At 50.7% G+C, this 27,354-nt stretch overlaps 2 protein-coding genes across 2 annotated transcripts in view; one reads left to right on the top strand and one right to left on the bottom strand.

Annotated features, from left to right (window-relative positions):
* ACTR1A (actin related protein 1A) lies at nt 1-18,411 on the top strand. Its single transcript, XM_060100244.1, has 11 exons — nt 1-129; nt 9,051-9,115; nt 10,368-10,443; nt 11,172-11,297; nt 12,336-12,460; nt 13,678-13,894; nt 14,624-14,716; nt 15,328-15,502; nt 15,606-15,667; nt 16,387-16,427; nt 16,605-18,411. The coding sequence occupies exons 1-11, from the start codon at nt 82-84 to the stop codon at nt 16,705-16,707; spliced, it is 1,131 nt and encodes a 376-aa protein (XP_059956227.1). The 5' UTR covers nt 1-81; the 3' UTR covers nt 16,708-18,411.
* Nucleotides 17,487-27,354, bottom strand: part of MFSD13A (major facilitator superfamily domain containing 13A) — a 16,171-nt gene continuing 6,303 nt past the window's right edge. Inside the window, exons 2-9 of the mRNA XM_060100253.1 lie at nt 25,419-25,661; nt 24,936-25,018; nt 23,898-24,350; nt 23,611-23,748; nt 22,941-23,026; nt 22,206-22,377; nt 21,937-22,130; nt 17,487-20,529 (exon numbers count right to left, since the gene is read on the bottom strand). Coding sequence (XP_059956236.1) covers nt 20,267-20,529; nt 21,937-22,130; nt 22,206-22,377; nt 22,941-23,026; nt 23,611-23,748; nt 23,898-24,350; nt 24,936-25,018; nt 25,419-25,586 — 1,557 coding nt within the window. The 5' untranslated portion in view covers nt 25,587-25,661 and the 3' untranslated portion in view covers nt 17,487-20,266. The remainder of the gene's footprint in view (nt 20,530-21,936; nt 22,131-22,205; nt 22,378-22,940; nt 23,027-23,610; nt 23,749-23,897; nt 24,351-24,935; nt 25,019-25,418; nt 25,662-27,354) is intronic.

A 27,354-nucleotide genomic window follows, 5' to 3' on the forward strand; every position in this document is an offset into this window, starting at 1 on the left:
CTAGACTGCGCATGTGTGTCAGTGGCGTTAGCGGCGGACCAGGCTGGCAGTTCCTTCCTCAGAAGGAGAGATTCCTCTGCCATGGAGTCCTACGATGTGATCGCCAACCAGCCTGTCGTGATCGACAACGTGAGTTGCATCCCCCTAGCGGGGCTTATGCTCTCCTCCCCGAAGGGATCGCTTCCCGTGTTTCAGTCTGGGCCGCCGGCTCTTTGTCACTGGCCCGGCCTGTCAGGCGGGTTCAGCCGCCGCCGCCTCCGTCCTCCCCCGACCCGTAGTCCGCAGACAGGGCGGCCAGCCGGCCAGCAACCATAGGATGGAGAACCTTGGGATGGATAAAGGGAAGGGTTATAGTCCAGGCAGGGTCCTCGGGCCCTTGGCTCGAGGGGCCTTAGCCTCTCTGTGAGCGCCCGGCGCCCGCCCCTCCCCAGTTTCCGATAACTCTATTGGCTCCTCTGGCTCTCCATCTTGACCGATGACCCCGCCTCTGGGCCTTGCAGGATGAGGGCAGCCCTCTGCAGTGATTGGCTCGTGCCCCTGTCGTTCTTCCGGGCCGCCATAGTGTTTCGCCTCTCTAAGGGGCGGTGCGGTGCACGAGGGCTGTTGGGATTGGTTTCTGGGACTCCCAGTGGTGCGGCCTGACTGGCTAGGGCCCGCCTGCTGGTGGAGAAGGGCTAAGTTTCCTTAGATTCCGAGCCGGCCCTGGAGGCTTGGCGTTGTACCTGGGTGGGGCCCGAGAGTCTGGTGCCAGAAATGGGCTTAGGATTTCAGTTTTTTCTGTGATTATAAATTACAGAGTTAATGGAAGTCGAGAAGAAAGGAGAGTGACAAAGCAAGCAGGGAGGTACCTTCCTCTTCGGAACGCCTAGTTTCTGGGGGAAAAAATTACTAAACATAATATTTGCCAGGCGCTCTAGCGCTTACATGGGGGTTTCACATACACTCGAACTGGATCCTCACAAAAACCGGGTGAATGGTTGAGGCAGGAATTTTGGTCCTCGTTTTACAAGTGTGAAAACTGAAGCGCCAAGAGGTAAAAGTGAGCCCAAGGTCGCACAGTGTAGGTGCCCTAAATCCGGTGCTTTATCCATTACTCCTCTTGATAGCACCCCACGCAAATGCATCAGTAGTGACAAATGGAAAGAATCTACATACAGCTCTTATTTTTGGCGGAAGGAGGCAGTTGTTAAAAAAAAAAAAAAAAAGGATTTCTGTCTTCCACTCAAAGGTTTGGTCTCACGGAGATTGGTTGCTACCTTTCTAATCCCCTTCTAAGTCTCTAAATCCCTCCATTGAGGAAAAACTGCCAATTCTGTCTTAAAGTGACTGTCAGATTCGGTCCGTTGATTCAGCCCTTGGGACCTTGCGCACTTGCAAGGTCCTTTCATTTGCATCATCTCATTTAAGCTTCAACACTGATTATGTAGATAGAACTTGAAATATGCAGAAAAGTGAGGCTTGGAGAGGTTAGATAATAGTATTCAAACCACCTGGTTTATGAATTAAGGAGCCAAGACTCAGATTGAGATTGGGTTCTAAATTCCTCACTTTTTCCAAGGAAAGGTGCTTCTTTGGTTAGCTTTCCTTCTCTCCAGGAAGGAGGTTGAGCTCAGTGAGACATCTCATGTTGGGGAGCAATTTTTTTTTTTTTTTTTTTTGTCTGCTTCATTAGACTGTTAAACCCTGGTGGGAAAAAAAATGGTATTCCTTCGTTTTTCATTACTCTCTCTTTCCCCACCTCCCTCCCACATACAGTATCTAGGGCCTGACACCACTATGTGCACATTGGATTTTTAATTTTACTGATGGGTGGGGGGGTAAATGACTGAATATCTCTATCACGGTAACAAAGATGTCCCTAAATAAAGAAAGGATTGGTGCGGGGGGGGAGCCTAGTTAGTTACTGCACAGGGTTGAGTAGGACTCCTTGTTCTTGATTTTGATTTTCAGAGAACACTATTTCTATCTTCAGCCAGTTTGTGTGTGCTTCATCTGCCTTTTTCTTAGTTTTAAAAAGAAAAAAAAAAGAAATTAGCAATCTCCTGTTTTCATCAGCAATGCAGAAGGAGTAGTCTGCCCATCCCACCAGATCCTTTGCTTCTGGATTTGTCGGGCAGCAATTCTATCTCCATCCGCTTTCTTTAATGTCACTTAAGCGAATGCTTCTTAGTTCCTTCTTTCTCTTTCTTGGTAGTGTATTTGAAATGCATCAAAAACAGTGGTGCATTTTCAGTTTTAAGACTTAAGGAATAGACTTGCTTTTTTCTGGGAAAACATTTCCTTTATTATGCCAACAATCCCACCAAAAGGTAAAATAGGAGAAACTTAAGTAATTTTCCCACTAGGATTTACTGAGCATCTGCCACAGTTTTAGATATGGGGCCTTAGGTAGTTCTTGCTGTTTGATATTTAGAGAGTTTTGTTTTGTTTTGTTTCAAAGTGAAAGATGGATAGGAAAAATCATTTGAAATATTTGAGCCAACTTTATATTTTGAGAATGTGTCTCTAGCAGATTCAACAGCTCCATAGCTTACCATGCTGCCACAATTTTATTTCTGGGCTGAAGAGAGTGTAATTAGGGCTTCCCTGGTGGTGCAGTGGTTAAGAATCCTCCTGCCAACGCAGGGGACATGGGTTCGAGCCCTGGTCCGCGAAGATCCCACATGCCGCAGAGCAACTAAGCCCGTGTGCCACAACTACTGAGCCTGTGCTCTAGAACCCACGAGCCACAGCTACTGAGCCTGCGTGCCACAACTACTGAAACCCGCGCGCCTAGAGCCCGTGCTCCACAACAAGAGAAGCCACCGCAATGAGAAGCCCACGCACTGCGACGAAAAGTAGCCCCCGCTCGCCGCAACTAGAGAAAGTCTGCGTGCAGCAACACTCAACGCAGCCATAAATAAATAAATAAATAAACAAACAAACAAGCATAAGTCATTCTTCCCAAAGGCATATCATAGATAGTAATACAAGAAAGAGGAGGGCAGCTCCCAGGCCACATTCTGAGGACCACAACACTTTGATTAGAATACTATGTTTATTCTGAAGCTCAAATCTTTGTGAAGATCTCGAAGGTTAAGTTCTTGCCTAAAATGGATCAACATTCTGGTCAATTTTAAGATTGTCTTCATGACCATACTGTGTGGGCCTAAATCAGGAACAATACCAGATCTTTACAAGTTCTTCAAGCTAAGAATTTAACTGTTTGGGGGGAATGTTATGCTGCTTCAGCCCCCTTTTTGAAAAGTGGGATACTCTCAACACACAGAAAAGTTCAGAGAAGTATATAACAAGCACCCATGTAGCATGTGTCTTCCACCCAGATTTAATAAATATCATTTGCCATATTTGCTTCATTTTTTTTAGGAAATAAAACGTTACAGATATAATTGAAGCCTCTTTGTACCCATCTACAATCCCATCCTTTCTTTCTGGTCCAGACATAACCCCAAAAGCAAACCGTCGTCGTAAAATTGATGTGCTCCTTTCCATCCATTATTTTATGGACACTTGTATTTTATAATGTGTGTGTGTACAGTATTTATGTTTTGAATTTTTACTTAAGTGTTATCATCTTATTTGCCAGCTCTCATTATAGAAAATTTCAAATATAAACAAAAGGAGGAAGAATAGTATAACAAACATCCACATATCCATCACCTAGCTGAAATTGTTATCAGCTCTTGGTCAATCTACATTCCCACCCACTTCCCTCTTCCACACTCTTTTATTTTATTATTTATTTATTTATTTATTTATTTTTGTTGCACCAGTTCTTAGTTGTGGCAGGCGGTTTCCTTAGTTGTGGCATGCATTGGGGATCTAGTTCCCTGACAAGGGATCGAACCCTGGCCCCCTGCATTGGGAGTGCGGAGTCTTATCCACTGTGCCAACAGGGAAGTCCCACGCTCTTTTAAAAACATAACCAATATACTATTATCAAACCTAATAAAATTAATAATAATTCCTTAATATCATCAAATATCTAGTCAATGTTCAAATTTCACTAATTGTCTCTTTTTTTAAACAATTTATCATCAGCTCTTTTTTTTTAACATCTTTATCGGAGTATAATTGCTTTACAATGGTGTGTTACTTTCTGCTTTATAACAAAGTGAGTTAGCTATACATATACATATATCCCCATATCTCCTCCCTCTTGCATCTCCCCTCCCAACCTCCCTATCCCACCCCTCTAGGTGGTCACAAAGCACTGAGCTGATCTCCCTGTGCTATGTGACTGCTTCCCACTAGCTATCTATTTCACATTTGGTAGTATATATAAGTCCATGCCACTCTCTCACTTCGTCCCAGCTTACCCTTCCCCCTCCCCGTGTCCTCAAGTCCATTCTCTACGTCTGTGTCTTTATTCCTGTCCTGCCCCTAGGTTCTTCAGAACCATTTTTTTTTAGATTCCATATATATGTGTTAGCATACGGTATTTGTTTTCCTCTTTCTGACTTACTGCACTCCGTATGACAGACTCTAGGTCCATCCACCTCACTACAAATAACTCAATTTCATTTCTTTTTATGGCTGAGTAATATTCCATTGTATATATGTGCCACACCTTCTTTATCCATTCATCTGTTGATTGTCATCAGCTCTTAAGATCTGCTGATTCACTTAAGTTTAAGGGACACTAGAATTAGCTGAGGAAATGGAAGTCAATATATTTATGTAACACTGTCACTTGTGTGACTTTCAGGCTGTTGGTTATACAGCTGCAGCAAGAATCCATCCGTAGTTTGACAGAGAGAGTGAAGAGGAGGTGGCTTGCAGAGATAATCTCACTATTCAATTATGTGTATTTTGAGAGCCACGGATGTGCTTCACATCAAGCTAGAAAGCACGTCTAGAATAGGGGTCTCGAACTCTGCCTGCAGAGGCCAAGCAGATACATTAAAAAGGTCGGGGGGGGGGTGCCGGGGGGAGAAGGTAGCCTTAACAACAGTGCGAGGGGTCTGGAAGGTGCATTGGGCACACCTGACCAAAGGGCCAGCTGCTTCTCATTTCCAGCCAGTTGTCCCCATGTAGGAATGCAGTCCCAGTGTTGCCATATCTTCTGATTTTTCAAGAGAAATCAGAAGTATTAAATTTCATGTGCAATCTCTAATTTTTTAAGTGTTAGAAGTTAATGTAAAAGTAGTTTGTGGTCTATGGAGACAGAAAGCAGATTAGTAGTCGCCTATGGCTGGGGGTTGGTGGTGGTAAGGATGGAAAGTGGCTGCTAATGGATACAGCGTTTCTTTGGGGGATGATGACAAAGTTTTAATATTAGATTGTGGTGAATGATTGTACACTCTGTGAATATACTAAGAACCATTGAATTACACACCTTAAATGGGTAAATTGTACGGCATGTGAATTTTATCTCAATAAAGTTGTTTTTAAAAAACTACCTTGTGGGGGACTTCACTGGTGGCTCAGTGGTTAAGAATCCGCCTGCCAATGCAGGGGACACAGGTTCGAGCCCTGGTCTGGGAAGATCCCACATGCCGCGGAGCAACTAAGCCTGTGCACCACAACTACTGAGCCTGTGCTCTAGAGCCCAAGAGCCACAGCTACTGAAGCCCGTGCGCCTAGAGCCCATGCTCCTCAACAAGTCATCTCAATGAGAAGCCCGTGCACTACAACAAAGAATAGCCGCAAATAGAGAAAACCCATGTGCACCAACAAAGACCCAACGCAGCCAAAAATAAATTAATTAATTTAAAAAAAAAAACCTACTTTGTGGGCCAAACAAAATATGTCTTTGGGCCAAAATGGGCCACCAATATCCTAGAATCTGAGGCTCCACCTCTCAGCGTCCTCTTCCCACTTGTAAAATGTCAGACAAGCCTCCTTCCCAGCATGTCAAGAATAATCAGTGCTTAGGATAAGGTTGCCCAAGCCACAAGGCCTATAGCCAGCAGGTACTGGGAGAGCCTTGCTGAAGGATTTGCTATTTGTTTGCCTGCATCAGAAGAATTGTCAGTGGTGGCTGGCAGCAGACTCGAGTCCCCAAAATCAAATGTTTAATGAGACTACTTTTTCAAGTAGCTTCTAAAAGGCATTTGTTTACTTGGCTTTGCCAGAGTGAATAACAAAGAGAGTGGCAGCTCATTTGCCAGGTATACAGTTCCTAGTTACAAATACTGTTAAAGAAATTGACATGACCCGGAAGAAATTGACATGCCCCTTTTATATGCTCTTATGGTATGGCTTGCGCAGAATAGAGGCTACTCAGCCGGCTCCCCCATCCCCACCCATTCTTCACCCATTCTTCAGCTGGCCTGCCAGGCAGCTCGTGGAGCTGCAGGGACAAGCTGGGTCTGGTTCCACCTTGTGCATCATTCCCAACAATGCCTTTCCCTTCCCTGTACCACCTCTGCCTGGGGCTTCTGGTATTCCAGCTGCTCATTCAGGCTCCATACTTTAGGCTTCATCAGCTCAATCATTTGAGCTTGGTTTTCATTTTAGTCAACCAGCATCTATTCAGGTACCTTGCACATGTGAGATACTGCTGATATACAGAGTCTCTGACTTCAAGGAATTTGCTCTGAAAAGAGACAAAAGTGGAAACCATAAATTCGAATAGAAAGCAGAATGAGGGGACTTCCCTGGTGGCCCAGTGGTTAAAACTTCGCCTTCCAATGCAGGGGGAGCGTGTTCGATCCCTGGTCGGGGAGCTAAGAGCCCACATGCCTCATGGCCGAAAAAAAAAAAGAAAAAACATAAAACAGAAACAATATTGTAACAAATTCAATAAAGACTTTAAAAAATTGTCCACATCAAAAGTATATATATATATGTTTTTTTTTAAAAAGCAGAATGAAATTTATGCTACCTAGTAAAACAGGTAATGGTGATTTGGGGAGATAATAGGAAGAGGATAATTAATTCCAACTGGGGATTATTCTTCAGGAGCAAGGTGGTGGTATTTGAACTGGGCCTGTTATACTCTTGCTGGGAAGGATGGAGAGAAAGAAAAGAACCTAACATCTTAATCTGCCTTGCCACTCAGCCTCCAGTCCTTTTGCTAGTAAACTCAAAATCAAATATCCAGGAAAATCATCTCTTAAAAATATCGGGCTTCCCTGGTGGTGCAGTGGTTGAGAATCTGCCTGCTAATGCAGGGGACATGGGTTCGAGCCCTGGTCTGGGAAGATCCCACATGCCGCAGAGCAACTAGGCCCGTGAGCCACAACTACTGAGCCTGCACGTCTGGAGCCTGTGTTCCGCAACAAGAGAGGCCGCAATAGTGAGAGGCCCGCGCACCGCAATGAAGAGTGACCCCCGCTTGCCACAACTAGAGAAAGCCCTCACACAGAAACGAAGACCCTACAAGCCCAAAATAATTAAATAAATAAATAAAATCTAGGAACTTTCCTGGCGATCCAGTTGTTAACACTGCGCTTCTACTGTGAGAGGCACAGGATCAATCCCTGGTCAGGGATCTAAGATCCCGTATGCCACATGGTACGGCCAAAAAAAAAAAGAAATCTAGAGTCTGAAGCACAGACTCTAGATTACTTTTCTTGTTTTCAACCTCTACCAGGAGATCCAGTTAGTCTGCTGGCATCACCACCCCCAGATGAAGGCAGTGGGCAATTATTGGAAGCTTGAGCTTCCAATAATTCCCCTAGTTCCCAGAGTTCTCTTGTTCTTTTCACTAGCTGTGCTGCTGTCCCAGAGCCCTGGGTTTGCAGTAAGATAGTCTTTTCCTCCTTCCCGGTCTTTGAGCTCAGTTTACAGCTGCACCTTTTCCAGGCTCCTTGCTGTTCTGCCCAGGCCAATGAGTTTGCACATTGTCTCCTGTTTTCTCCTGTTGGCAGAGGTTCCTGCTGTCTTAGAGAACTGGCTTGCCCTGCTCTCCTCCCATACTGCTTTCCCTGTCCTTCAACCACTTCTTACCTCCTCCCTCTGTCTTGCTACGATCAGGCACCAGGATGACCCATCTCACCCCACCCCACCCCCTGCCCTTCTCTTATAGAAGAGCAGAAGTAAGAGACAGAGAGGGATCCAGGGCTGTTGTCAGGAAGCCTTTGGTACCAAGGTAACCTTGGCTAGTTAGCTCTCCTGATGTGTTTACTGCTTGCTGTGTAGGTCCTGGAAATATCAATATTACACTCGCCCCAGGAGAAGTGGTCAACATGCAGCAGGAAAAGGCTTGCCCTAATTACACTTGCAGCTGCAAACTGTGTTGGCGGGGGTGGAAGGACGAGGGTATCAGGTGTGGTGGTAGAAGAATTAAGAAGGAAGAAAACACGGTGAATCTCAAGCAGTATCAGGCCTCGACATCTGTCCTGCATGGAGCTGATGTCCAGAGTCAATGTTTACTTTGGCTGGGCCCGGGTGGTACCAGAGGTGATGGTGGGAGACATCAGATTCTTCTCAGACAGTGCTTTAGGGCTTTCCTGCTCTTTACCTCAAGAGACCAACAAGTAAAGGAAAGCATAGTGAAAAAACAAAACAACAACCACAAACCCCCCACAAAGCATAGTGGTCTGCCCCTGTAGTCAGAACCAGACAACGTGTGTCATATTGGAGTTAACTTCAAGTATGGCAGCGCTCGTGGTGGTGTCTGTCATAGAGGCCTTGGAGGGCAGGGATAGTTTGGGTCTGAGCTGGGAAAGTACGTTAGAAGCGTTCCACGGTGGTATAACAGAATCATGCGCTCTTCCCTCCTTGGTTATATTCCTAAACTTGGCTGCTTTGGTGCTTCTAGTCACTTTCCTCTTCTCTCCTCGAGAGTTCTTTTTTTTTCCCTTTATTAATATTAATTTCCCTTTTTAATTCCGAAAGTAAAACATGTTCAATGTAGAAAAGTCAAAGAATACATAAAAATCAAATAATATTCAGAGTATGCAATAGAAATGCCCCAGCCCCACTGCCCTCCCTTTGGTGTGCGTTCACTGTTCAGATTCTCATACAAGTGGATATAGTATACATAAGTATAAGGTCTCTCTCTTTTTAAAGTAAAGATGGAACCATATTATACATACTGTATGATATATATCTCCTCTTGTTTTTGTGATATTGTGACTTCTCTTTCTCTCTCTCCTCAGGGATCCGGTGTGATTAAAGCTGGTTTTGCTGGTGATCAGATCCCCAAATACTGCTTTCCAAACTAGTAAGTCATTCTGTAGCTTAGTCAGAAGCTTGGGAGGCTTGTCAGCTTTATTATGGTGTCAGCCCTCCATCTTTTAGGGAGAAAGGATCTCTCATTTGGGTCAGTCTTGGTACTCAAAACAACAAGCAAGGGACAGGAGCTGGCTTTTGGAGTAAGCAGACAGTTGCCTTCAGGGTACAATCCGAGAGGTGAATTTTTTTAAATTTGATTTTATCTGATGCCAAAAATGTTATCATTGGTGACTCGTTGCTTTGGATGACCGTCTCTTCATGGAACCCTCTTCTTAAAATTCTCCTATCACCCAGGATGGGGTTTAACATTAAACCATACCTACCATCCTAGTGAGAATGAGTTTTTGGATATTTTTTATAAGTTTATTTATTTCTATTTTTGGCTGCACTGGGTCTTCGTTGCTGCACGCGGGCTTTCTCTAGTTGCGGCGCAAGGGCTTCTCATTGCAGTGGCTTCTCTTGTTGTGGAGCACAGGCTCTAAGCGCGTGGGCTTCAGTAGTTGTGGCACGCAGGCTCTAGAGTGCAGGCTCAGTAGTTGTGGTACACGGGCATAGTTGCTCCGCAGCATGTGGGATCTTCCCGGACCAGGGCTTGAACCCGTGTCCCCTGCGTTGGCAGGCAGGTTCTTAACCACTGCGCCACCGGGGAAGCCCAAGAATGAGTTTTTTTCTCAGCACTTTCTTCCTAAGGCAGAGAGATTGCAGGCAGGAAAAGGGCATGGGTGCCTGGGAAAGGGGCTCAAAGCAGTAGAAAAAGGAAGAAAGGCTATCTGTCAGTTACAACATCATAGTTTTCCTTAATAGGAGGCAAGGGCAGGAGGCTAAGGAGACAAAAACTTTTTGAGTTAATCAACCTAAATGAATTCTTGTTTCCCTGTCTCTATTGATCTGCATATATACTGTGGAAAAAGAAGAACTAGAGGTATTGAATCCTCCAGATTTTGCTTTAATAACTTATAAAATAATATAAATATAATAAATATATGAAATACAAATGACTTAAAATAATAAATACAAAAAAATAAAATAATACATGTTTATTATAGAAATTGTGGGAAGTGCAGAAAAGTAGAAAGAGGAAAATCAAAATCAACTATAATCTCATTCCTCAACAATAATCACAGTAGAATTGAGTATATTTCTTCCCATCCAAGTACGTGCATCAGTACATCCTTCCCGTGTTCTGTCATATGTTGTGTCATGAAATGAAAAGTGATGGTCCTCCCTGCTCTCTTTTGTAGTGTGGGCAGACCCAAACACGTTCGTGTCATGGCAGGTGCCCTCGAAGGCGACATCTTCATTGGCCCCAAAGCGGAGGTAATCCCCAGTCCTACTGAAGAAGCCTCAAGCCAGCAGGGGACCTTCATTGTTCCCCACTCAGGCAGTGTCCCACAGTGGGACATGGCCACAAGTAAAAGGAGCAATTTCCTCTTGAACTCTCCCCTTTCACTCTCTCATTCTAGAGTGAGTAAACCTAGTTGGTTTCTTTCTCCCAGGAACAGCCTCTGGTTTTGGAGAAAAAATATCTGGAACCCCACTTTGGGAAATAGAGACCAGTCTAGAAAAGAGGGCTTTCGCCTTCCTTCTGTACTCTGTCACTACATTGCCAATGATTAAGTTGACTGGCTTCGTTATCTTTTTGGCAGAAGTGATTGGGGGGAGATTCTAGCTGGGATACCCTGGGGATAAGTTAATTAGCACAGTTTGGCAGTTAATTAGCACAGTTTTCCTCAGGCAGCTTCTAGAAGCAGAACAACAGAATCATTGTTGCCAACCTTGGTTGCAAACGCCAGGAGATTGTGTCCTGGAACCAGGCAATGAGGAGGGTGCCACCCAGCGGCCCACGGAAATGCAGAAGCCCTCTGCTTTGCCAGCTGGTTGGTTGGGCACTGAGTACAGTTCGCAGCATACAGTTTAGAGACTTGGAGGCTGGGTGGCCCACCCTGAGCTGTGGTTGAGGACTGCAGGCCCTGGAAGTGCAGGGCCCACCTGGCAGCCCTGCTGAGAGGCTGGCTGTTGCTGTAAGTGCTGCTCTCTGCCCCCAGGAGCACCGAGGACTGCTCTCCATCCGCTACCCCATGGAGCACGGCATCGTCAAGGACTGGAACGACATGGAGCGCATCTGGCAATACGTCTATTCTAAGGACCAGCTGCAGACTTTCTCAGAGGAGGTGAGGGTCCTATGTTCAGGGTGCCCCTGCAGGGTTTGCAGAGCAGGCAGAGCCCCTACCCTGGAGATGAGGCGGATGACGATGAAAACTGCCACGAGCGTTTGAGTCTTATGTTCTAGGCACCAGGCCATGTGCTTTCCAGACATGTTTGCATTTAATCTTCACAGCATTCCTATGAGATACAGGTAGTATTATCTCCATTTTATAAACAAGGGAACAGAAGGTCAGAGAAGCCAGGTGGTGTTTTTTGTTTGTTTGTTTGTTTGTTTGTTTGTTTTTTGCGGTACGCGGGCCTCTCACTGTTGTGGCCTCTCCCGTCGCGGAGCACAGGCTCCGGACGCGCAGGCTCAGCGGCTATGGCTCACGGGCCCAGCCGCTCCGCGGCTTATGGGAACCTCCCGGACCGGGGCACGAACCCGTATCCCCTGCATCGGCAGGCGGACTCTCAACCACTGCGCCACCAGGGAGGCCCCAGGTGGTGTTTTTAAGATCACCCAGTGAATAGGGTAGTAGAGCTGGGATTCAAACCCATGTCTTTCAGACTTCAGAGCCTATACTCTTTACCTTCTAAGAAAGGAAGTCTCAACTCAGAAACACAAAAGGAAGGTGCATGCTAGGCTTATCAGAATTTCCAGGGGAGGGATATATTCCATTTTTTAAAAGTACAGTCAATATTGAAATTTAATTTTCTATTTTGAAAAAAAATTTTTAACTATTATTTTTATCGTAATAATTCCAAACTTAGAGTTTAGCAAAATCTTGACAATTGGAGCTATACAGTAGGTACAAGGACCTACATAAGAATCTTGGAAGACAAGGAGGGGAGTAGGGGATGAGGACGGAATGAGACTTTAAAGGGGGTGTGAATTTAGAAAGCTGAGAAACTGACTTGGGTGGGGATAGGTGACAAGCCCAGTTTGTCCTTTTTTTGGAGAGAGGCTGACAAAGGTCGCCTGAGCTCTCCAACCAGCCACACAGTACTAATGAGGGGTGGGAATCTGGCCTCGCCCTGATTGCCGTCTGGGCATCTTTCACCAGCATCCTGTGCTCCTGACGGAGGCGCCTTTAAACCCGCGGAAAAACCGGGAACGAGCTGCTGAAGTTTTCTTCGAGACCTTCAATGTGCCAGCCCTTTTCATCTCCATGCAAGCTGTGCTCAGCCTGTGAGTAGCAGCTGGCTGGCTAGCCTGGCCCCTTGTGGGGAAAGCAGTCCTTGGGCAGAGTCGAGGCTGCCTCTGCTTTGGGTTGGTTCATAGTCACCTGAGCATCTCTGCCAGGGGAGGTTGGATGGTGGGAAAGAGAGCATTGAGGCTGCTTCCCAGTCTCGTAACTCCTGCTGGCTTGGTGTCAGAGGCTCTCCACTCAGCCTGCTGGGAAGGCCATGTGCCGCAGCAGCTCCCCCTGCAGGCCCCTCTAATGACTTCGGGTATTATTTCAGGGCCTTCTTGTGCCGGGTGCTATGCAAGGCTGGTGATAGAGTCGTGATGAAAACCCCTCTGTGTTCCCTGTTCTCACACCCCCGTCATTCTGTCATGCTCCCAACCTGCCTCACACCGGGGTTAGGTATATGGCCAAGATCGTACACTGGTGACCTACAGATGGCATGTGTTTGGCCCCATTAAAAAATTGTGAGCCAGCATTTAAAAATTAGGACATTTCCTATCAAAATCCAAATTTCCGGCTTCTCTGAAAAAATGGGAAGATCTGGTAATGCTGGGCCTGCACTCCTCTAGAACAAAAATCAGCTGGAGCTGAAATAAAATAGCAGCTGCACTTTAGATAGGGTTTGCAAACTTGACTTCACCACAGTCCTCTCCATTGCCTGTTGTCCTCCCAACACGAAGGCAGAATGTCAGTTGCTATTTATGAAACATTGTGGGGTTTTCCCCTCATATCACAGAAATATATGTCTGTACCCTTGTCCTTACCAAAAGAGAAAAAACTAAGGACAGACCTAGAGGGCCGTGTGGGAAAAAGCTAGTTTTTTATGAAAGTGAATATATTATTTTCTTTTACTCATTCACTTTTCCTGCCTGACCCCTGTAGGCATTTGAATTTTTTCCTCTTGTCTAGAGAGTAAAAACTGTCCCTCAGGCTGGGTCCCTGAAGCAGTTGAAGGCCAGGCCATCTCCTGCGGTTAGAAGGCCTGCTCTTCTGGGGGTTGGGGAAGGAGCTTGGAGAGGCTCAGCTCCTTTCCTTCAGACACTACAGGCTTGCTTTCTTCAGTACTCAGGCTGCCTTTGTACTTAGTCCAGTCAAAGGCTTCTGGGGAAGGCAGGCCCCAGCTTTAGTTTAGCTGACATTGAACTCTAGCAAGAAGTGAGTTTCTTCCCAGAGTGAGGAGGCAGGGGTTGGTGATGGTTTGCCCCCTTTGCTTCAGTTATGCCACCGGCAGGACCACGGGTGTGGTGCTGGATTCTGGGGATGGCGTCACCCACGCCGTGCCCATTTACGAGGGCTTTGCAATGCCCCACTCAATCATGCGCATCGACATCGCTGGCCGGGACGTCTCTCGCTTCCTTCGCCTCTACCTGCGCAAGGAAGGCTATGATTTCCACTCATCCTCCGAGTTTGAGATTGTGAAGGCCATAAAAGAAGTAAGTGTTGCCCCCATGGGCCCAGGGCTGGGAGAGGGAATGGGAACAGCAGCCAGGACCTCCATGACCTGAAGTGAAGAGCAGCGAAGCTCCTGTCCTGGGGATCAGGCTCTGCTCTCCCCAGCCAGGCCTCCTGGCAGCTGTGTGATCTCCAGCTGGGTCCCCTGACCCTGACGGATTCACCTTCCAAAGTGCTGCCGTCTTGTGGTAGAAAGGGAGCTGCCTCTATTTCCTAAGCTGGGTGATGAGCACACCCATGCTCGTTTATTTAATGTTTTTTATACATTATGTACAAATTACATACGTTCTTTTACATCCTTGAAGAAGTCAGAATACTTTTTTCTGTTTAGGTAAAATGAAACCTCCTGCCACCTATAGCTCTAGGAGACCTTGGAGCTGGGTAGGCAGTACCCAGAACCGTATGAGTAGTAGGAGAAAAACACCTGAGTCTGGACTAAAATTAGGGTGTGGTCTCAGACCCAAATCCAGAAAGCTGAGTTGCCACGCTTGCCCACCAGGAAGGTGGAGCAGGTGAAAATGCATATCCTAAGAAGGAGCAGGGAGATTTCGGTCAGCCCTCACTGGGTGGCACTTAGCATATGCAGCTCTAACGACCTTTAGGGCAGTCACTGCAATGGGCAGATTTCTGCAGCAGCACATCACTCCCGGGGACTGTGACTGGGGAGGTGCCAGGTTTCCTGCCTGCCTGACTTGTGCTTGGTTCTGCAGAGAGCCTGCTACCTATCCATAAACCCCCAGAAGGATGAGACACTAGAGACGGAGAAGGCACAGTACTACCTGCCCGACGGCAGCACCATTGAGGTAGGCAGCCGGACCTCTCCCCTTAGGCCCCCCAGGCCCCAAAAGCTCTGGGCCCAAACCAAACTTTCCACGGGCAGGCTGGAGTCAGGTCCTTCATACCATCTGCCTGGAGCAGCATAGCTCTTGAGCTGCAGCATCTCCTGCAGAGCGAGGTGCTAGGGACTTTGCTTGTTCTGTGTCGGAGGGGAGGAGGCACCAGAGGCATTTTCCTAGGTCGGAATGGGACTAGGAAGGGTGAGGTATAGTGCTGTCCTTAACCACTTAGGCGCAGTGTAGGGTGAGTTCCACCTCCCTGGACCTCCATCGACAGGAAGAAATTTCCACAAATGAATGAATCCATCTATTAAGTCTCTGGCTGGCAAGTGCCAGAGCTAGGATTACCCACAGGAGCTTCCTCTCTGTAGTCTCCCAGGAGCCCTGTTTGTTCCTTTTTGTTCCCAGGAGCCCTCTCCTTGTTCTTCTTTGTGCCCTTGACGTACAAGGTCTTGCCTGAGCGTGGCCTTCCTAGCCACCTGGTTACTAAGCCGTGGGCAGAGGGCCCTCTTCCATTCCCACTCCCAGAGGGACCTCAGCCCCCACCCCAGCCTGAGAAGCTTGCGGCCCCCCCGCAGATTGGTCCTTCCCGATTCCGGGCACCTGAGCTGCTGTTCAGGCCGGACCTGATCGGCGAGGAGAGCGAGGGCATCCATGAGGTGCTGGTGTTCGCCATCCAGAAGTCTGACATGGACCTGCGGCGCACACTTTTCTCTAACATCGTCCTTTCGGGAGGCTCCACCCTGTTCAAAGGTTGGTCTTTGCTCTCAGCGCCCTTCCCCAGGGAGCTTCCACATACTGCTGGGCCCAGACGCCCAGAGAATTGACGTGAGATTCTCCTTTCCTGCCCATTCAGGTTTTGGTGACAGGCTATTGAGTGAAGTGAAGAAATTGGCTCCGAAAGATGTGAAGATCAGGGTAGGAGCATGCTGGGGGCGGGGCCTGGGGCTGGGTGGAACTGAGCCTCCAAGGATCTGGAGGGCCATGTGGCATGGCCTCCCCTCCTGCTCTGCCCAAGTTTTTCGGGCACCGCCAGATGGCTCCCAGCTTCTACTCTGCTCCTGAAGCCCGCCAGAGGGGAGGACCCATCTTCACTCTCCCTCTTCACCAAAGGGGGCAGTTCTGATACCCAGATGTGGCAGGGTGCTAGGCTGAGGGCCCCACATGTGGTCTTTCAGGGAAACTGTAACACTGACAGGATACTGACTTTGGCTGCTCCCCCGTGACACAGTCTAACATCTTAGTGACTGCTGAGGAGAGCTGGCCTGCCTGAGGAAGGAGGGATCCTGAATGGAGGAGTGTGGTTCCTGCTGTACAATCTGCTTCCCACCAGCCCCCGAGGGAGCCAAATCTTCCCCCAGATAGCCCCAGCTTCCCTGGGAGCCATAGATACTTAGGGATGCTGGGAACCTGTTTCTTCAGATGAGCAGGCTGGCCACAGTACCCCCCAGAGAGGCCACAGGGTCCAGCAGGGACATAACTTAAAGCCTGTTTTATTAAGTATATCCACTGAAATGTATCCATATATCCACCGGCTCTCACTGGCAGTGAGAATTGGCCGTAAAGGTGAGTAGTGGCAGGGAAAGGGAGAGGGGAGGATGGACGTCTCAGATTCCTCTTTCCACCCACCCCTGCAGATATCTGCACCGCAAGAGAGACTGTATTCCACATGGATTGGGTGAGTAGCTCTTCTGGGCATAAGAGCGGAACAGGAAGCAAATGCATTGATTACCCCTCACCACCCCATCCCTTTAAAGAAAAGCCTGGTCTGGTTTGGCCCCAGGGGGACTGGCTGGCTCCATGAATACCCACTCCCCTTCTCTGACATTGTTCCTTTGGATTTCCTCCATTCCAGGGGCTCCATCCTCGCCTCCCTGGACACCTTTAAAAAGATGTGGGTCTCTAAGAAGGAATACGAGGAAGACGGTGCCCGATCCATCCACAGGAAAACCTTCTAATATTGGGACATCATCTTCACCTCTCTCTGAAGTTAACTCCACTTTAAAACTCGCTTTCTTGAGTCGGAGTGTTTGCGAGGAATTGCCTGTGTGTATGAGTGCGTGTGTGGGTGTGTGGGTACGAGTGTGTGCGCATATGCGAGTGCCGTGTGGCCCGGGGATCCCAGGGATCCCGGGGCCCAGAAAGGACGATGAACTACCCACGATGGTGACGGCCTGAGACCTGGGGTTGACCACTAACTGGCCCCTGACAGGGAAGAGTGCTAGCAGAGGGCCTGCTCCGTCAGCGGGGTCTTTGGCTGGCTGTGTGGGACTATGTTTACTACCATAGGGAGACAGGGAGGGAGGTAAACCCAACCCCCGGGAGACCTTGCTGCTGCCCATCCTAGGCTGGGCCAGCCCCACCCCTACCCCACCCAGGGTGCCCTGCGGCCCAAGGCAGCTGCCGCCTCCCCTCGCTCATCATTCTGCTCTGAATGCCTCTTGATCACAGACTGAGGGCCAGGGTTGAGTTCTGTCTGGTTTTGTTGCAGTTTGGGTTTAGAAAGCTGGAAAAGCACTCCAGGAGCGGTTACTGAGACTTCGGTATCAGGAGGGGGCAGGATGCCCTCAGCTTCACCTGGAGACCAGGACCACACTGGGGCATTTGAGGAGGGCAGGAGTAGTGCTACTTCTGATGGGTGGCAGAGTTAATGCTCTAACCCCCAACCCCCATCCAGGGATCTCGGGAGAGTTTCAGGAGCCTGTTGGCCCCAGGCCCTTGCTTTCCATCCATCCATGGGCAAAGCCATCTTCAGTTTTATTTATTGAAGTGTTTGTACAGTACAGGGACTGGAGTGAGGGAGCTCACTGCCTCCTGCCCGCCAGTCACCCTGTTCACACGTTTACAGCACCTAAGCTTGGCATAGCGTCCAGGGCCCCGCCACTCCCTGCTAACGGTGAACTGACAGTATCCATAGGCCTCAGGACCATTTGGGATCAGAGGCTACACTCAAAGTCACTCCAGCCTCTTTCTCCCTCTTCTACTTGCTCACCACCCTGGAATCAACAGGCTGGTTGCTGGTTGGATTTTCTGAAACAGGAGGTAGAATCACCCTTTGGCAGAGGCTGCTAGCAAAGGAGGGGTTTGGGGGATCCAGCCTCCTTAGGACTGGAGAAAGAGCTGCAATTAAGTTGCTTTTTCCCACGCTAGCTGACCCAGGGGGGACTAGGTTGTAGAGGCGAGATGGCCCCCTCTGGGCTGATTTGTGCCATTCTTGTCTTTGCACTTATTTGGTTAGGGAGGGGCCAGACCAGAGTGCCAGGAGCTGATGGGCTCAGGCTCACCTCCTCTGGTCCAGTGGGGCCAGGTGCCTACCCTGGACTGGGCTGGCCTGGCAGTGGTCCCAAGGCTCTTCAGGCCAGATGGTGCAAAGCTGGGGCTAGCAGATATTCACCGGCACCCTCACCTGTGACACCAAGACCTGCCCTGATCCCAGATTCCAGGCAGTATTCTCCCCCATGCCGTCCAACGACCAAAGGCCCTGCCAGGTGTGGGCCGCAGCAGCAGGTGTGTGTGAAAGCGATGTGGCGACCCACAGACTGCAATGTGCTTAACCAGCTCACCTCCCCCGCCCTTAGCCCAAGCCTGTCCCTCGCACAGCCTCGCACAAACCATGTTGCCTGGTGGGGCCCAGTGTACTTAAATAAACTCGTTCCAATAGACACATCAGCTGGGCCTCTGTCTGTAGCCAGTGCAGGGTGGGAGGAGGGAGGAGCTGTGGGCCCGGAATCTGAGGCTGTGACTGGGCCTAGTCTGTCCTCTAGAGGGCACTGTTGCACCAGCCAGACTTGGCCTGACCCTAGCCCAAGCCCCAGCCTGTCAGGTGGACGCAGAGAAGCTGGTGTTCACAACGAAGCCCAAAGACCAGGTCAGGAATGAGGGTCCCAGGCCTGTGCACATGCCCAAGCCCATGGATGAGACTCCACCCCAAATGAGGGGGCCAGCTCTTCACATCTCTGAAGTCAGAAGCTTATTAAAATACTGTTCCCGGGGCCCACGTGCAGATATTCTGATTAATCAGTTCTCCATTTTAAACCTGTATACTTGGTGGGAAGGGAGCGGTTTTCCAGGCACTTTACAAATGTTAATCCATTCTTAACCGCTGTGCACACCCTCAAATAACCATTGGCCTAGAGCAGTGGTTCCCAATCAAAGTCAGTTTCGGGGCTTCCTTGGTGGCGCAGTGGTTGAGAGTCCACCTGCCGATGCAGGGGACACGGGTTCATGCCCCGGTCCGGGAAGATCCCACATGCCGCGGAGTGGCTGGGCCCGTGAGCCATGGCCACTGAGCCTGCCGGTCAGGAGCCTGTGCTCCGCAACAGGAGAGGCCACAACAGTGAGAGGCCCGCATACCGCAAAAAAAAAAAAAAAAAAAAAAGTCAGTTTTGCCCCTTAGGACACACTTGGCAATGCCTGGAGATGTCTGGTCGTCACAACTGGAGGGAGATGCTGCTGACATCTAGTAGGCAGAGGCCAGGGATGCTGCTAAACATCCACAACAAAGAACAGCCCAGCCCCAACTGTAGTGCCAACGCCGAGAAACGCTGACCTCAAGCAGAGGTTCTCAGTCCCAGCTGCACAGTAAAGTCACCACAGAGCTTTCCAAAACCCCAGTGCCAGGCGGTACCCAAACCCACGAAATCAGAATCTTGGGGAACAACTCAGACACCAGCATCTTTGCAAGCTCCCCAGCGACTCCAAGGTTAAGGACCTCTAGCCTAGAAGTGGCCACTCCTCCTTGCCCACCACGTCCAGCAGTGGTACATGGGAAACGCACTGGGGCTACGACCGCAGGCCTGAAAGCTGTTTTGCTCCCAAGGGCCCATGCGGCCATGGGCCTGCAGGCTCTCCCTGCTACCCCAGTGACTCTGATGTGGGTGGCCCCCCCACTCATCTCTGAAAATGCTCTCAGGCTGCTCTTATTAAGTAAGGAATCCTGTTCCCCCACCACCACTCCCACACACAGCACAGACCTCAGGAGTGGGAATAGAAATGACCGACTTCGATCAGTCTGTGATGAAATGAACATCGCTGAGAGGCCAGCTGGGGGCGCGGGCGCCCTGCAGCAGCTAGGGCGTGCTACTCCACGCACAGCTGAGGCAGAGAGTTCTGAGAGAAGCCACCGCAGGGGGCAGGTGGGACTCAGTCAGCTTCCTCTGACTGGGCCAAAGTGGTTTTCGAGCCCACATAGGGCGCCAGCCCCAGCCAGGTAGGGGGATAGGCCTCTGTGCCCACAGCAACCCCACGTGACCACAGGGCAGGCCCCCTCCCTTCGTGATCCTCTTCTTCCTCCTGCCGCATAGGAGGAAGCGGGTCCCTGAGCACAAACGCCCCAACGCTTGCCCAAGCTGGGCCCGACAGCCAAGCAGGAACTTAGACCTCAGTGACGCTCCCTGCTCAGCCCCAGGAGCTCCCACTCCACCATCTGTCCTCCAGGCTGCACCCCAGGAAGGTGAAAGGGGCTGGCCGCCCAGGGCTGCAGGTAGTGTCCTCAGCAGGGTGGCCTTGCCGCTCCCCTCACACCGTCTTAACGTCCAGGGTTTGGGCCCGTGACAGGTTCTGACGCTGGGCTTTGACCGCGTGCAGGCGTCTCCCATACAGCGTGAACTGGGACCAGGTGAACAGCTGCAGCAGAGCACAGGTGATGGGCACCAGCACCAGCAGGTAGAAGCAGCCCTGGCGGAGCGTCGGGGCCTGTGGTGGGGGTGGAGCCGGGGGCTCTGGCCAGGGCTGGGCACTCCCCACAGGCGTCAGTGCGGGCTGCTGGAAGAGATCATGACCTAGGACGAGAGAGTCCGCAGAAAGAACAGGTCAGCCCTGGTCTCCTCCACAGTCCACGGTGCCGCATCTCACACGCCACGGGCACATGTCCAAATGGCAACTCTTGATTCCTCCCCCAGACTTGCTTCTCCCGTTCTTCTCTTCTTGGGGAATGGCACCGCCATTCCCCCAATAACCTCGAAGTCTTCCTAGATTCCTCAGTTAATTTCACCACTCCCCAACAGCCAATCCTTCACTTCCCCCAACTCCAAAACACAGCCCAAAACAAACACTTCTTTTCAGCCCCCGGCCCCTCCTGCTCCGAGTCTCCATTGCCTGTGCCACAGCCTCCCTACAGCCCACCCTCCGTGCAGCAGTCAGAGTGAACTTTAAAGCCTGTAAATCAGACGAGGCCACTCCCCTACTTAAAAGCCACCCAATAGCTGCACTGAGAATAAAATTCGAACCCTGCCCAGATCTACAGAGCCCTCTTCACTTTTCCAGCCTCATCTCCAAACCACTCTTTTTTTTTTTTAATAAATTTCTTTCTTTCTTTATTTTTGGCTGCATTGGGTCTTCGTTGTGTGCGGGCTTTCTCTAGTTGCGGCGAGCGGGGGCTACACGGTGCGCGGGCTTCTCACTGCGGTGGCTTCTCTTTTTGCGGAGCATGGGCTCTCGGCGTACTGGCTTTAGTAGTTGTGGCACGTGGGCTCAGTAGTTGTGGCTCGCGGCTCTAGAGTGCAGGCTCAGTAGTTGTGGCGCATGGGCTTAGTTGCTCCGTGGCATGTGGGATCTTCCCGGACCAGGGCTCGAACCCGTGTCCCCTGCATTGGCAGATGGATTCTTAACCACTGCACCACCAGGGAAGTCTGCCAAACCACTCTTGATAACTTGGGCCCACTTCCAGTTCTATCTGGGATTTGATGAGATCTTTGTAGACCAAATCCTTGCCATTCAGTTCACATCCTGGGTGTCACCTCCTCAGAGAGACCTTCCCGGACCACGCTAAGCAGCTTCTCAGTCACACTGGCTAGTTTTACCAACACACTTATCACTACCTGTTTGGCTGTTTATTGCCGACCCTACCCCCACCCCGACTAGAATATAAGCTCCACGATGGCAAAGACCTTGTCTGTCTTATTTTGTTATCTCCCTCCCTAGAGGCACCTAGAGCAGCACCTGGCAGAGAAGGCATTCCATACATATTTGTTGAATGAATGAATGAAAGAGTGTAACCCAGTTCCTCTATCCACATGCAGAGAGGCAGAGGAGGGGTGGCAGCCGGGGGCGGCCCAGACCCAGCCTCTGTTGGCTGGTTGCCATTCTCTCCCTCAATGGACCCAGATCCCAGGCTGATCAGCTGGTACACCAGGTAAGCTGTGCTCCCTGGAGCCTCCAGAGCCCCGTGCCAGCCCCTGGGCTCTCACCTGTGTAGAAGCACAGCAGCCAGGTGCCCAGCAGTGGGGCGAAGGTCTGGCCTGGCTTGGTCACCAAGGCCACCATGCCAAAGAGAAGCGCTGAGGCCGCCTGCTTGCGGTGGTTCAGCACCAGGTCCTCGTCCACCAGGTCAGTGACCACCAAGGTCAACAGCTTACAGGTGCCCTCAGTGAAGACACGGTTGCTGCCGGCGGAGAGAGAGCAGACAAAAATGAAGGGGTGGGACAGAGGTGTGGGGATGAAGGAGGGCAGGGCATACCTGGCAATGAACAGGCAGAGCAGGCCAGGGCGGTCGGGGCCGGCGCACAGCATGAGCAGGCTCAGGCCCAGCTTGAGCAGGAAGAGCCCACGCACCACAGCGTAGACGCCCCAGCGCCGGCACAGGGGCAGGAAGTAGAGGTTGTTGAGATGCGGAGCGACATAGGAGATGCCTGGGGAAGGGGGAGCGGCCTCGTCAGGGGGCACTGCTACAACCTCCACAACTGCCCACGGTTAGCCATCGGAATCAGAGTCTGCACTGATCCAACGCTAACGAGGTTCAGGCTCCGTGCTAAGAGCTTCACACCCCTTTATTTAGTCCTCACGACCCTTTAAGGTAAGTACTATTATTATTCCTACTTTACAGAGAAGTGGAGGCCCAAAGAGATGAAATAAAACACACCCAAGGCCACACAGTGAATAAGCACGGTCACGACACACACCCAGGCCTGTCAGGACAGTAGTCCTCCCTGTGAACCAGCCACTGTGCCACTTCACCTCTGGGTGTCACCGCCACCCAGAGGACCACTATGAGGGCAGCCCTACCCCCTCAAACCCACAGAGGCTCCCTCCCTCCCTCTGGAAAACAGAGCCGGGGGCTGGAGGTGCAACCCAGCACGGATTCTGCCCTCTGCCACCTGGGCCCCAGCTGGGGAGGCGGCTGTGCCTACAGCCGGGCTAGGGGTTCTGGGGTGCAAGCCTTTGTCCTTCCGGCCTGCCCGAGGCACCCACTCACCCAACAGGAAGGAGCCTGTGGAGAGGGAGATGTGGTCTGACAGCAGATGCTCCAGGAAGAGGGGGAAGAAGTTGCTGTTGAAAGACCTGCAACCAACAGGGATAGTGAGGAGGCCAGGAAGAGGGCAGAAGCCAGCGGGTGGAGCAGCAGGAGCAAGGGCGGCCTCCACCCCATGTCCCTCGGTGTGGAACATGCCAGAACAAAACCTGAAACCAACTTCCTGTGCTCATCCAATTTTGCTAAAAGTTAGAAGGAATGACAAAATTGTCATTAGAACAATTAAAAGCTTTTTCTCTTGTAAAACCCATCAATGCTAAAACAAGCTTAATGACACAGAAACAATCTATTTCTAAATTTGGTTGGCTTACATACTACATATGTTTTAGGTATGGCATGTGGAGTTTTAAAAGTCCCCAAAGGGGCACCTCTTTTTCATATCCTCACTTTGCAGGTGAGGACATGGCTGCCCCGAGAGACTGAGACAAGCCTAAGATGACGCAGAGAGCCAGGAGCTCAGATGCTGCTAGAATCCAGGTATCTAACAGCCCAACCTGTGTTCCTGCCATTGAATGGCCCAGCCATTCTCAGGAGAGGCCAGAACTGATTTCCCAGCTTCTGAGGAGCCTGTTCCCTTGAGTGAGGCATTCGTAGCCATCCTGGGTGGAGGCACTGCTCCCGTACCTGCACCAGGTCCATGCCCACGAACCACAGGAAGTTCCGGTGGCGGGCCAGCTGCCGGAGGTACTGGCCCAAGGTGACGCTGCCCGCCTCCTCGCCGCCCAGAAGCAGCTCTTCTTCTTCACACAGGCTACGGGGCAGAGGGGAGTCAAGAACGGCCTAGGCTGGGCCAGAGCCATCCCCCACCCGGCAGCCATCCACCAGCCAGGGTCCCCAGCATGGCAGTCACACCCAGCAGAGTGCTGGCGGGACCCTGGAGAGCCAGAGCTGGCCACTCACCTGCCATCCACAGCCAGGGTTGGGCACCCCGGTTCCCTGCTGGCCGCCTCCACCCGCCACCTCAGCAGCCGTGTGGCCCCCACAAAGCCCAGCCCAGAGCCAGCGGCCAGTGCCAGGCAGAAGGCGCGGAAGGAAGAGAAGTCTTCTTTGTTCCAGAAGGCGTAGGAGGCAAAGACAGACAGGGAGCCAGCCGCACTGAAGAGGGAGCAGTAGAAGTTGAGGTGGGTGCGGTCGTGGGCTGAGAGGGCCAGGTCGGCCAGCAAGGCATGATGGTGCAGGTCCACGAGCGTCAGGAAGCCATCGTAGAGGCACAGGCACAGCAAGAACTGCAGGCCAGCTGGGGCCCAGGGCACCCAGAACGCCAGGAACGACAGCGCCAGCAGCGGCCCATGCCAGCCCAGTGCCCGCACCCGTGCCAGCACCACGGCCCTCGAGGAGAGCCTGGCGCCTGACCTGCCAGGGAGAGGGGCGCCGTTGGGAGATGCCCCTGCAGCCTTGGCAGGCCCCAGTTCCCCCTGCCCGGGGCCCAGAGGAGGGAACAACAGAGGCCCAAAGCATGGGACTCACACCAGGGTGGTCCCACTGAGCCCTGAGTTCAACCCCTGATTTGGGAAGCACAACTCACCAGTGGGTACACTCTCCCCTCTGCTCTCTTACCAGCCTGCCAGGGCTGACGGCCAAAGGGTGGTGGGATACCCATTTCTCAAGCTTGGGTGCAGTGATGGGCCCAAGCAGGGATGGGCTAAAGAAATCTGCCAGAAGCAGCAGAGAGTGTTTGCTGCATGGAGCCCCGTCCTGAGGGCCTGATAAGCCAAGCGGGGGTAAATTTCTCCCTGAGGTGAGCAAGGCAGCAGCCAGTCAAGGCCACTTCTTCAAACTGGACAGAGTCTGCCTGACCTTGGGAAAGGAGGAAGCCTGGACAACAGCTGAAAATGGTCTCCCTTTCTTTCCCCACCCCAAACACAGGCAGGGGTCCTCCAGCTCTGGGGAGGGGTAGGTGGGACAGAACCAGTTCTGAGCCATCCTCGGGAAACAAACCGGGGCTGGGAGCTGAGGAACTGACGGTCACTCAGCCAGCCGAAGAGGGGGTCATTGAGGCTGTTCCAGAGGAGAAACACCGTCTGTGGGCAGAGGGGAAACAGGCAGGTGGGCTCCAGGCAGCCTCCTCTCCAGAGCTTTCTCCATCCCAGCCTGCTCACCACCTCTCAAAGATGACCCCAGCTTTCCTTCCTGCAAACCTTTGCTCAGGTTAGTCCCTCTGTTATAACCCATAGCGACTGTCCCATCAAACTCCCACCCATCCAGGGCCCAGCTGATAAATATATGTGAATATATTATAAATGTGCATACATAGAACAGTGCCTGGCTCATAAGACAGAGGCCAGGAGACCTGGCGTAATCCTCACTGAGGAGTCATCAAGGCCTCCAGCTCCAGCTTTTCTTGCTGAATCTCGGTGGGCAACCCGGCTTGCCCCAAGCTCCTGGCTCCCACCCTGGCTAGCTGCCCCAGCTCTGACCTACCTCTCCGACCCAGAAGGCAGCTTTGTTGATCTTGTACACTGAGACAAAGGTGTCCACGTAGTAAAGCAGGAACACGTTGTGCAGGACAGAGATGAAGAGGGCCAGGGAGCCATAGACCATGGCCGTGGGCAGGCCCAGCAGCCAGGCCCAGGGCCCACCCAGCCCCATGGCGGCCAGCCCAGCCTCAGCCCCAGGAGTACTGAGGAGCGCTCATGGCCACGGGCAGTCTGGCCATCCTTGTCCCTGGGGAAGAAGAAGCCAGTTAGCTGCAGGGATCAGAGCCAGCTCATCTAACCCCAGACCTCTGAGTCATCTCACTGAAAGTCTGTACGTAAAACAAAACTGGGGAATCGTCAATGATGTCCAGATAAAACAATGCTGGACTAGATACCACTACTGGAGAGTAACCCAAGGAAACTGATAAAGGCGTGGGAAGAGAAGGCAGACAGCCAGCAAGTGCTGAGCCAGGTCGCGTGCTAGAGCGCTGTGCTCAGTATCTTCTTTCATCCATACTTTACTCAACCTTAACGGTCCAGACATGACAACCCTGGGCTTGGGCACACACTGTGCCTACAGTGGCACCTCGGGCAAGCTACTTAACCCCAGCCTCAGTTTTCTCTTCTGTAAAAAGGAAAAGTGGATGATCATGGCTACTCAGAGGAATGTAAGGATTAAATGAGGTAACTCACAGAAAGTGCTCAATAAATGGATGTTAGTGATCTCATTATCATCTTTATAAAATCCCTACAAAGTATACAGCACTATTACAATATTATAGGAGAGCAACTCCAAGCTCAGAGATGTTAAGTAATTTGCCCAGTGTCACACAGCAAAAAAGTAGCAGATTTGAACCCTGACCTGTCTGGCTCCAAAGCCTTTTCTGCCACTTGACCTCCCAAATTGGGTTCCTATGGACTGCTGGGTAGAATGGAGAAACCTGCTGTGATGGCAGGTTCCATGGGGCTATACAAGTGATAAGATATGATAAGAGTTCACAACTGCTCACGCACTTTGATTCCGGAAATTCCACCTCAAGGAACTAACCCCAAGGGAACATGTACAGAGCTGTTCATGGCAGCAACGTTTATAAACAGCCAAAAGCTGGACACAGCCCAGGAACACAACCAAGGGACTGGCTCAACAAGCCTGATGCTCTCCACAAAGGCCAAGTACGTGGGCAACCTCAACACGGGGGAGAGAAACTCAAGAACATGTTACATGAAAAGAGAGAACAAAGGACAGCACGAGTGCCTACTCTCAACCAGGCCGACTCGTGCACAGAGACCAGCAGGCTAGACTGACCATGGATGGAAAAGCAAATAAAAGTCAGATTTTTATTAAAGCAGCGCTTCTCGTACTGTAATGTGCTTCCAAGTCACCAGGGGACTTTGTTAAAATGCAGATTTTGCCTCCATAGGTGTGGGGAGGAATCTGAGATTCTGCATTTCTAACAGGCTCCCAGGTGGCACCAATGCTGCTGGTCCGTGACCACACTTTAAGCAGCCAGGCATTAAGTCTATCTGTCTCTTTTTTTAGATTCAAAGCTATTGTTCTCTTTTCAGAAAAATAATCTCATGTGTGCTTGTCTGACCCCCAGAGGGAAGCTATGGGGGCTTCCTTCTCCCAAACTCCCTGTTCTGAGTTGAATGTGCCCAAAAGAGGTAAGTTCAAGTCCTAACCCCCAGTATCTGTGAGTGCAAACTTATTTGGAAATAGGATCTTTGCAGATGTAACCAAGTTAAGATGAGGTCATACTGAGTTAGGGTGGGCCCTAATCCAATGACTGGTATCCTTATAAGGAGAGGGAAATTTGGACACAGAGACAGACACACACAAAGGGAAGACAGCCACGTGAAGATGCAGGCAGTAATTTGAGTGATGCATTTGCAAGCCAAAGAACACTAAGGATTGCAGGCAACCACCAGAAGCTAGGAAG

Source organism: Mesoplodon densirostris, chromosome 1 (assembly GCF_025265405.1).
Source record: "Mesoplodon densirostris isolate mMesDen1 chromosome 1, mMesDen1 primary haplotype, whole genome shotgun sequence".
Taxonomy (NCBI): Eukaryota; Metazoa; Chordata; class Mammalia; order Artiodactyla; family Ziphiidae; genus Mesoplodon; species Mesoplodon densirostris.